Here is an 11,290-nt window from a genome sequence, read left to right on the forward strand (position 1 = left end):
ATATACTGAACAATATAGAAGAATGATCGGTCTGGAGAATTGTTATTCCAACTCAAATGGCAAAATTTGGTTATTTTGCTCCTCTGACCTTAATGGTTTGGTTATTGCTGATGAACGGCAACAAATCACTATGAAGCTCAACAAAAGAGGATGCTCAACGTATTTTTGGATGGGTTTTGTTTATGCTAAGAATAAAAAGAACTTAAGGGTTCCATTACGGGAAAACTTAAGTTTGTGCAGCAATTTCATATAAGGCCCTTGGTGTATTAATGGTGATTTCAATGTGATCATGAGTTCTAAAGAAAAGAAAGGTGACAACGATTTTATTGATTGCATGGATGATTATTGAATGATATATTTAGATTCATTGGTCCAAGGTTTACATGGTGCATTGCAAAGGATATGTGGAATAGAATTTGGAAAAAGCCGGATAAAGTTCTCATTAATACTGAATTGACCACAAAGCTTTTTAGAATTTGAGTAGAACATTTAACTATCGCTGGCTCTGACCATACACCTATGCTAGTCAAGTTTTCTAACATTGAATTTGATGAGATCAGATATTTTAAGTTTCTCAATTTTTGGACTTATCAACCAGATTTCAAGACAATGGTACAAAATGCATGGGATGTTGATATAACAGGTAATAGTATGCGGAGGCTTCACCAAAAACTTAAACTACAGAGTGGAGCACTTAGTTTGTGGTCTAAGGAACAGGTTGGAAATGTTTATTCTAAAGTAAAGGAGTGGGAAGTAAAGATGGAGCTACTTTAAGAAGAGTATATTGAAAACAACAAAGAAGATGCAAGATCTGAAATGCACCAAGATCAAGCTCCATACACTAAGTGGCTCAAATGTGAACAATCTTTGCTTAAGAAGAAGGCTAATATCAGATGGCTTGAAGATGGGGATTCCAACAGCAAATATTTTCATGCTATAATAAATGATAGAAGAAGGAGACTAACTCTACATAGAATAAAAAATCAGGATGACCAGTAGATCGATGGTGATAGAGAGATTTCAGAAGCTGCAATTCAGCACTTTTAAAATCTCTTTACACAAGAAGAGCAGCCTCAACTTTAAGGTCTAGATTGTATGGAACAACTGGTTAGTCGGGAAGATAATGATGGGCTTACAGCTATACCAAATGAGGAGGAAATTGAAAATACAGTTTTTGAAAAGGATCCTAAGAACTCCCCTAGACCGGATGGATTTGGAGGTCTATTATATCAAGTTTGTTGGGATATTATCAAAAATAACTTTAAATATTTTATTCAAGGTTATTTCAATGGAGCAGAACTATCTAAATTCATTTCTAGCACCTTCCTAGTTCCCATTTCTATAATTGACAATACTTCTTCATTCTCTTATTTAAGGCCCATTAGTCTCAGCAATTTCTCAAACAAGGCTATTTCTAAAATCTTGAGTAGTAGATTGGCCCTAATTCTTCCCAGGCTTATCTCTGATAATCAATCTGGATTTATTCATGGAAGAATAATCACTGAAAATGTATTATTGGCTCAGAAAGTTATTCATGGGATTAACAAGAAGAATGATGGAGGAAATGTTGTCATCAAATTAGATATGTCAAAGAATTATGATAAGGTCAATGGGATTTTCTTATTTTCTGTTCTAAGAAAATTTAGGTTCTCTCATAGGTGGATTGATCTAGTGGGGAGGTCCATCAACAATGTCTAGTACTCCATCTTGATAAATGGCTCAAGGTAAGGGGTTTTCCACTCTATCAGGAATTTGAAGCAAGGTGATCCTCTATCTCCTTCCTTATTTATCCTAGGGGCAGAGGTTCTATCCAAATTGTTGAATCATCTAACATTAAATAACTAGTTAAAACCATTTCGATGAGTAAATAAGGTCCATAGATTACTCATTCGGCATATGCGGATGATATCATTATACTCTCAGCAGGTAACCACAGTTCTTTGAGCTTGATTAAACTTGTATTGTCTACATATGAAAATTGTTCAGGGCAAAAGGTTAATATTGAAAAGAGCTGATTCTTATTAGACCCCAACTCTTCTGCGTCTAAGATTATCAGAATCAATGATATCACTGGTTATAAACATAAGGAGTTCCCCATTATATATTTAGGATGCCCCTTATATGTTGGAAGAAAGAAGATTGCTACTTTCAATGACTCAGTCACCAAAATTACTAGAAAAGCTACAGGCTGGCAAAGTAAGCTACTTTCTATTAAGGGAAGAGCCATACTTATCAGACATGTCTTGCAGTCCCAGCCTCTTCATTTGTTAGCTGCTATGAAACCACCAACGATAACTATCACACAGATTGAGTGACAACTAGGTTAAATATTCTGGAGAACAAGTGAAGAAAATCAAAGGTATCATTGGAGCTCATGGGCTCACATGTATTTCCCAACTATATAAGGTGGAGCAGGCTTTAGGTCTATGGAGGATATTAGCAATGCTCTAGCTATGAAATGATGGTGGAGATTTAGAGCTTGTCATAGTCTATGGGCTGGTTTTCTAAAAGCTAAGTAGTGCAGAGTTTCTCACCATGTTGACAAGAAATGGATGACTGGACAGTCACACTACTGGAAAAAGTTGATTAAGGTTAAAGAGAAAATAGAGGATAACATGTTGTGGAGGATCAATTCCGGTAGTGCCAACCTATGGTGGGATATCTGGACATGAATGGGGGGTATTGCTCATATTATTATAATCAATAGCATTCCAAGAGGGCTACCAGTCAAGGATATTATTCTTAATGCCATTGGAATATTGAGCATTTGCATCTTTCTAAGTTTCTAGCTGACCATATCCTTAACATTAATATTGGTGATCCCGATATGTCTGATACTCCCATATGGATGCCTGCCTCTAATGGAATTTTCTTCTTATCCTCTTGTTGGAATTCCAATAGACAGTCTGTTGGTTTTTTAAAAGATGGGGTAGCAAAAAGATAAAACGTGTTGATTGAAAATGTCTCTCAATAATTTTATTAAGCATAACAAGGCTTTAAATAGCCAATTAAGAATAAAAAATCCTCATAATTTAAAATTTAAAAATACTAAAATATCTCAACTAACTTAAACAATCTAATAGAAATTTAAAATTGAAATTCGTCCTAAAACTAAGCAACTTATTATGCTAAAACATTACTACAGTAACTGAAAACAATAAAATTTTAACACTCCTGATTTACTTCAGTTGCTGCAATTTAGAAGGTTGCTCCTCCTCAATTCTTGCTTCTGTTGTTTGTCGTTGAGGATTGTTTTGAGCATCGCTGAAACTGCACACTTTTGTAGAGCCGTTCTTTTTCTTCTTTTCTTCTTTCTTTTTCGTCTTATGATTTTGTGCATAAAAAACACCCTTAGTGACCTTGTCTTGTCTGAAATCTCTTTTGAAAGTATATGATTCTGGACAATGATGGGATTTTCAGGGATTCCTCGTAAGGATTGTTCTTCCATTACAATACTAATAAATTATAGGTTTTAAAATATGATTTTATTTTTACTGAGAAAATCTGATAGTTTTCGCCAGAGAAAGTTAGTGGGGCATTCAAAGAGAGACTGCTGCTTGCCATGTTTGAAAATGGGTTTAAAAATTTATATTGGTTAAAAATGATTTGAAAATGGTTCTTTGGAAGAACTCAAAGATCCCATAAGACCAATGAAGCTCTTGATACCACTGTATTTTTTAAAAGTTGGGGCAGCAAAAAGATCAAAAAGTGTTGATTGAAAATGTCTCTCAATAATTTTATTAAACATAACAAGGCTATAAATAGCCAATTAGGAATAAAAAATTCACATAATTTAAAATTCAAAAATACTAAAATATCTCAACTAACTTAAACAATCTAATAGAAATTTAAAATTGAAATTCATCCTAAAACTAAGCAACTTAATATGCTAAAAATGTTACTGCAGTAACTGAAAATAATAAAATTTCAACACAGTCACAAGATAAGCACTACTTTTTTTATAGACTCTAGCATAATCATTTACCTTTTAAATGTCTTTTTTAGCATGGAGGTTGTTGAAGGACAAGCTTCCTTTTGATGAGGTATTTCTCAAATTTGGACAATAAAATACTTCTTTGTGCATTGTTGTAGAGTCCCACAAGCAAAAACCATCCAACATATTTTCTCTTTAAGTGAGTTGGCAGTTAAGCTTTGAAAATTCTTTGGTATTCCTCCTGTTGTTAGTTGGGAGGCTCCCTCTGTTATGAATATTTTTGCTAGATGGTGGTATGTGAAACTATTGAATTTAATTAATCAAGAACTTCTTATAATTACACCTATTGTAATATGTTGGAAAATATGGAAGGCAAGGTGTGCTGCGAGGTATGGATATGCTAGAGTTTCTCTAGCCCGAATTAAGCATCAGATTATTTTTTATTTGAGACGGGCAATCTCAAATAACCTTTGCAGCGAAATATGGGCATGGCAGTGGAATGTCATATATGATCAGGTTCTTTCGCTTGTTCCGAGATTAGAATGCAAGATAGTGAGATGGGAGAGGCCTAGTCCTGGTTGGGTTAAAGTGAACACTGATGGTAGTCTAAATGGGAGTGGTTCTGCTGGTGCTGGGATATCATTAGGGATTCAAATGGAAATTTGATGATATCATATGCTCAACCTGTAGGGAGAGGTAGCATCAATTATGCAGGAGCTAAAACTGCACACATTGAGGTAAAATGGTGTATTTCATTTGGCTATCGAGATACAGATTTAGAATGTGATTCTCAGGTTATTTTCAATATGATAAAAGGGAACACAGGAGTGGCTTGGAGCCTACATTGTACTATTCTGGAGATTAAAAAACTTTTGGCAGGGACTAACTTGAGGATTTCACATTGTTATAGAGAGGCAAACTAAGTCGTCGATGCTCTTGCTAAGCATGGGGTTGAAGAAGGTGAATCATTTTTTTTTAATCCAAAGGATCTTCCTAGAGATTCAGTAGGACCTTATATATTGGACAAAGCTTATATGGCAACCATAAGGCATAAACATAGGAAAACTCCACCATTGTGCTCTTCTGTACCTATTTTCTGGATTACAGTTATGATGTAATCAGTTTTCTATGGACAGAGGTTTTGATTCATACACCCCTCTGTTTGTATCACATTTTGGATTGAAATAACGAGTCATCCCCACCTAACAACATAAAATTATACATAAAAAAATGTTTGCACACCTAATAAAACTGCACCATACTCACACTTACTAAATGATTAAAGGTTGTTAATCCAAACAATAAGGAGCCACAGAATCCTCCTATGCAACATTCCTTTAGCGAAGTGAAAAGGTTGCTGATTCTCCCATAGTTATAGAAACAAGAAGATCAAGAATTGACAGAGACTTGGAACCAACCAACTATAATACCCTCCCCTCTTTATCTGCTTTATTTTTTTACGGCAAAGACTTGGTTGGAACTATTCCTATAAGATTAGTTCCTGATTGAAATAATAATACCACTTAAACTCTTTCACTGCTTTAAGTAATAGAGTAGTGAGCCCTCCGTTCACTCGGTAAACTTGTTTTTGAATTTTAAAGCCAGAAAAGATTGGGGAAAAGTTATAAAGAAAAAAGTAAAAATTAAAAGAGAAAGATTGAATTAGTCCCCATCTTCAGTTGTCCATTAGTGAAAATGTCAAATATCATCTTTCAATTAAAACAAATAATCAATTGTTTAACCTAAAAATAGATTTTTCGGTCAAAACTAATAGTAAAAAAAATAGGGTTACTGATAACCAAAATTATTTCACTTTCTTGGTAATTCAAATAATAGGAAAAATAAGGAAAATAATAAGTAAGGAAAGAAAGCTTAATGTTGATTGCTAATCCCTCCCATAATTGCGGTTTGAATACTTGAATAAAGTAAAAGACTGATTGCATATATTGAAAGAATATTCAGCTACCTTTACAAATGAGGAACGAGTCCTTATATCATGATACACAATTATAACGGTTTTTCTACTTAATTTTGACTCGTTAATGGCATTAATTGACTTGATTGCCCGTTACCATATTTAATTGTGACAGTTATAATAATAACTGAGGCTTTCCCGTAATCAAGATCAATGCCGATTTCCCTTCCTTATTTTTAACAGATTCATGAATCTTTCCCTTTTATGGTCTTCATTAATCTCATGTCTATTTCTTCTTTTCCAGCTATCAGGGTTGGTGCCTCTTCTGATGAAACATCGGGGTGTTTCATTCGTGACTTTTCGTTTTTATTTATTGACTCAACTAAAAGTGCCACTTGTCACCTCGTTCATGATCTACGTGTCATACCTTTTTTCCACCAATATAGATAATTCTCCCACTTTGTGAATATTCTCAACTGAATATTCAAGAAGTGGTAAGTTTTTATGGCGGGAATTCCTCGCCACCTTTTTCCGATTATCATAATGCCTTCTTGAGAATCGATGAGACATACGACATGTTTATTTAATGCTCAATATATGTGTCTCCTTGAAATTGGCTCTGCAATTTTCAGCGCATTTTTAGGGTTTTTCTGTTGTTGCATCAGTCACGAAGTGACGATCCATGATGACAGTTCATAATGACCATCTCTGATGACGGTTTCCTTCCCCTATAAATACCTCATCACACTCAACTTCAAAAGTTCCTTTCTTCTTCCCTGCATTCATATTTTTAACTTCTCTTGTAGTTCTTCTTTTTTTTGTATCTTCACTATTAAAGATGTCTTTTCGTTCGTTAAACCCTTATTCATCATCAGGACCTCATAAGGTAGTGATCGTTGATGAGCTCCATCCCTCTATTGCTCCTACTAGGAGTAGGAGAAGTGGCAGACTACGTATCTTAGGTTCTTTGTCTACTCGTAGTTCTACTCCTTAAAGTAGTACTGTCAAGCCTTCTTCTTCTAGGGCTAGAACTTCCTTAACTCCTAGATCTTCCTCTAGAGGGAGAGATCATAATGAACCCATGCGAGAACACACTGTTTTTTAGATTGTTCCACAAGAATTATTTTTGTATCAAATCGTGAAGCTATAAGGATATAGGTTTCTTCCATAGCGTCTCTTAACCTTGCTGATCATTACACTAGCTTAATTACTCTATTCCTCATTTCCTTGGTTTGACATGAATGTCACTGGAAACCTGATTTTCCAGTAGTGACCCCTAGTGCTGATGATAGAATCACTTCTTACCATGAAGGTTATTCCTTTGTTTATACCTACCCCTTTATCTTAGGGTTTACCCCTCCTATTGATCCTGTGATCATTGAATTTTGCCGCTACTTCAATATGTGCCTCGGTAAAATAGGTCCAATTATGAGGAGGGTAGTTTCTTGCCTTCGTTACTTGTCAGGTTTATTTTTCGCCCCTTTTACATTCCGTCACTTGCTCCACTTGTTCTCTCCGAAACTTTTTCGTGAAGGTATTTTTTCCCCTCGTGGCTAGAAGTAAAAGAGTTTTAGTCAACGCTGAGGATGACCGTGATCGTGGCTGGTATGCTCAATTTATTGTTGTTCCAACTGGTGAGTTAGTGGGTGATAAGAATATGCCCTTTCCTAAGAAGTGGAACTTTGCACGTAAGTATTTTTCCCTCTTATTTCTTTTTTTTTCTTGACATTTTAATTTTCTTCGCATAAGTATAAGTTCATTTTTCAGCAACCATGGAAGTCTTCGTAGAAATTCCTGACTTCCGTGATTGGGTGGAAAAAATGTTGATTGCTGCTCTCATGGACAAGAGATCTTGGAATTGTTTTTCACAGAAATTTAGATGGAAAGTGAATACCCACGGTATACTTTTATTCCCATGATTCTCCTTCTCTTTGTTCTTCCTTTTCTTTTCCTTTGATATATTTTTCCGTTTGCCATTTTTTTAGGGTTTGCTATTTGTGGTATCAGCCCCGCTTCTGTTCCTACTACTAGGCTTTCTGTTAGCTCTGCACAGGAATAAATTTTAAGCGTGTCTTCATCTAAAAAGAAGAATGCTAAAGCCCGTGATTCTGAAGATGAAGAGGATAATGAAGAATGTTCTTTAGTGAGGAAACCATGAGTGAGAAGGCGCGTGTTCTTTAGACGATGAAGCCCATGTTTCTCAAGACCCCCCCTCCGGGTTCCATTACTTTTAGCCTTGTTGATGAGCTAGAGAGTGTCCAATTGGACATCTCTTATCAAGATGTTGGTCATTTTGATAACCCCCCCCAAAAGTCCCGTTGACAGACCCTTTGCCGACGGATTTGAGAGTGAAAACGATTTCGGTCCTGTTTCAGAGGAGCCACCACTTGCCTCTCTTCCGATGACTTCGGTTACCCCGTTGCCAATCCTCTTGGTTCTTCTACTTATTTTCCTATAGCTGCCCCAGTTGTTATCTCTGTTGCTGCTTCTCATGAAGAAGTTGAGCCTTCTAGCGGTAGACAGGGCGTGAAGAAGGTTTTAATTGAAGTCCCCGATGGTAGGAATCTATTGAAGAAATCTGGTCAGGCCGTTGTATGGTTAAAACTATTACTCATGTTTATAACTCCCTTTCCTTGTCTTTTTATAGATTAATTTGACAGGTACGGACCTTATGAGAAGGATTTCTTGGAATGACCAACAAGTGATTGAGTTGCGCACCGAGGCTGATAATTGGAAGGAGCAATTCCAAAGCCTTCAACTGGAGAAGGATGTTCTTGCCGGAGAGAATGGAGCTCTGGAACAGCAATTAAATATAACCACCGCCGAACTGGTGGTTTTGAAAGCTTCCTCCAATCAAGTTGAAAATAACAAGGATAGATTGGAATCATCTTTCCCTGAACATCATTCAAAGGCAAATAAAGAAATATGAAGCTTGAATGAGATCCTTAACCAAAAAGAGGTATACGCGGGTGATTTGGTGTAGATGCTCACCCAAGATCAATAAGATCTTTGTGCCTCTTCTGACAAGATTCAGTTCCTTGAGAGTTCTCTTACTCATTTAAAAGAATCTTATGAAGCTTCGGAAGCAGAGAAAGAAGAGTTGAGGGTTGAAATTGAGCAGTGGGAGAAGGATTACGATGCTCTTGAAGACAAGTTGACACTTGATGTTAGCTAGGCTTTCTTGAACACCCGTTTTGAGACTATAACTGAATCTAGCTAGGAGGGTTTTGACCTCAATGCTAAAATCGAAAAGGCTAAAGAAGTGATTGAACTAACTCAGCAACGTCAAAGCTTCTCAGCACCCGAGGATGAAAGTTCCAAAAGTAATGGAGATGACTTACTCATGGTGAAGTTGATATTCAACTCTACCCCTCTACCCCTTATGGATGATGCTCCTTAGTTTTTACCCTTTGTATTTGAAAGTGACTTGACTTTGTGTTGGTTTTTGTTGAAACTCGCTTTTGTTTTTGTTTTTGTTTTTATTTTTGAGTAGTTTTTGGGAGATTTTCCCACCCTTGTTTATGGGGAAATGATATAAATATCTTTTTGCTGCATATTATGCTTTTTGCTCTTTATGTTCTTGATCTTATACTTACATTAAAAATACTTTAGTAGATCGCGTCTCCAATATACACGGGTCTTTTATAAAGGAGGACCGTTTTATATAACAACACTGATGAATATGACATCTCATCTTCATATTGGTGCAAAGATATGAAATATGAAGTAATTTGAAGAAGTTTTATTTTTTGAACATTCAAATAAATATTCTTGTACAACATTTTCACAACTGCTTTCTTTATAGTAGGTTTACAAATACGGGTACATTTTTTCGTGATTAAATCTATGGCCTTAACCTAGAAGCTCGTGGGTGTATATTGTAGGTTTTCTAACTCTCTACTGCCCATTCTTTCCGCGAGCTTGAACACTTTTGAAATTTTGACATTTTCTTCAAGGTTTCTTCAAGGTTTTAACTTCGCTTAAGCTATGTTTTTTTAGCGTACATCTTATTTCCTTGTGTACTCTTCCATATTCATAGTCCCCCTAGTATTTGAGCATTGAAGCATGAGATCTCGAACACTTGATCAACTCCTTACTTTTGATTTTTTTTCCTGAAAAAGGAAATATATACGGGACTCGGAGGTAATTGTTTAGATGATGATTGCTTAACCTTTTGCCGTCAGAAATGTTATAACCTAGACCGGGAATAATTAATTATTCCACGTGTCTTTCGGATATAATGTCATCATTTGGTACAAGCTAGCTTCTTGCCTATCATCTAAAATGGTTAGTAAAACATAAATGAACAAAGTAAAAATTGAAATTTCATAACACCTTTAACTCTATACGGGCCTTTCCAATTTGGACTCAACTTTCCTACATTTGCTGCTTTTGTTGATCGAAACACTTTTTTGAGGACGAAGTCCCTAATTTTGAAATACCTCAGGTTCCCCTTCCTGTTGTAGTATCGTTCGATCATCTACTTTTTAGCCGCCATCCGAACTAATAATGCTTCTCTTCTCTCTTCCGTCAAATCCAAATTTATTCGAAGCTCTTCTTCATTTGTTACTTTGATAGTACGCATGTATATCGTGCTTGGTTTCCCTATATATGCTGGGATTAAAGCTTCCGTTCCATATACAAGCAAAAATGGGGTTTCTCCCGTGCTCCTTTTTGTCATCATTCGGTAAGCCCATAATACACCCGGTAATACTTTTTGCCACTTGCCTTTTGATTCTTGTAATCGCTTCTTTAGGTTGTTGATGATGACCTTATTTGTCGACTCAGCTTTTCCGTTAGCCATTGGGTGGTAAGGCGCAGAAGTAATCCGTTTAATCTTCCAACTTTTGAAAAGTCAATAACTTTCGCACTTATGAATTGCGGTCCGTTATCACAAATGGTTTACTTTGGGACTCCAAATCGACATATTATATTTCTCCAAATGAAGTCCATAACTTCCTTTTCTCGCACATGTTTAAAACCACTTGCTTCTACCCATTTTCATAAATAATCGGTTAGAATTAATAAAAATCGTACCTTTCCCTTAGCTTGAGGCATTGGTCCTATGATATCCATGCCCAATTTCATGAATGTCCATGGTGATATAACTGAATGTAGCAATTCTGCCGGTCGATGCATATTATTAGCGTATCGTTGGCACTCACACCTTGCTACAAAATGTTCTGCTTCATCTTCCATTTTTGTCCAATAGTATCCTGCTCTTATTAGCGTTTTTACAAACGATCTCCACCCGGCATGATTTACGCAATGCCCCTCATGTACCTCTCTCAATATGTATTCCATTTGTGAAGGTCCAAGGCATCGTTCTAAAGGTCCACTAAACATTTGGCGATACAAATTCCCTCATATCAAGCAATATTGAGCAACCTTCAACCGTAGCAATCGAGATTTCTTTTATCCTCGGGAAAAATTCCATACTG

General features: G+C 36.1%; 1 protein-coding gene across 1 annotated transcript; it reads right to left on the reverse strand.

Moving 5' to 3' along the window:
- Positions 1 to 10,329: 10,329 nt before the first annotated feature.
- On the reverse strand, positions 10,330 to 11,048 carry LOC117280132 (uncharacterized). Its single transcript, XM_033659800.1, has 2 exons — positions 10,887 to 11,048; positions 10,330 to 10,686 (listed from the first exon to the last, which is right to left on the reverse strand). The coding sequence occupies exons 1-2, from the start codon at positions 11,046 to 11,048 to the stop codon at positions 10,330 to 10,332; spliced, it is 519 nt and encodes a 172-aa protein (XP_033515691.1).
- Between the last annotated feature and the right edge of the window lie 242 nt (positions 11,049 to 11,290).

This window comes from Nicotiana tomentosiformis, chromosome 5 (assembly GCF_000390325.3).
Source record: "Nicotiana tomentosiformis chromosome 5, ASM39032v3, whole genome shotgun sequence".
Lineage (NCBI taxonomy): Eukaryota > Viridiplantae > Streptophyta > Magnoliopsida > Solanales > Solanaceae > Nicotiana > Nicotiana tomentosiformis.

Excerpts from the sequence above, each read along its gene's own strand:
- LOC117280132 (XM_033659800.1), bottom strand. The coding sequence starts at position 11,048 with ATGGAAGATGAAGCAGAACATTTTGTAGCAAGGTGTGAGTGCCAACGA. Across the intron at positions 10,687-10,886 it reads TGCCTCAAGCTAAGGGAAAG|ATTAAACGGATTACTTCTGC; the intron begins GTACGATTTTTA and ends AAAAGTTGGAAG.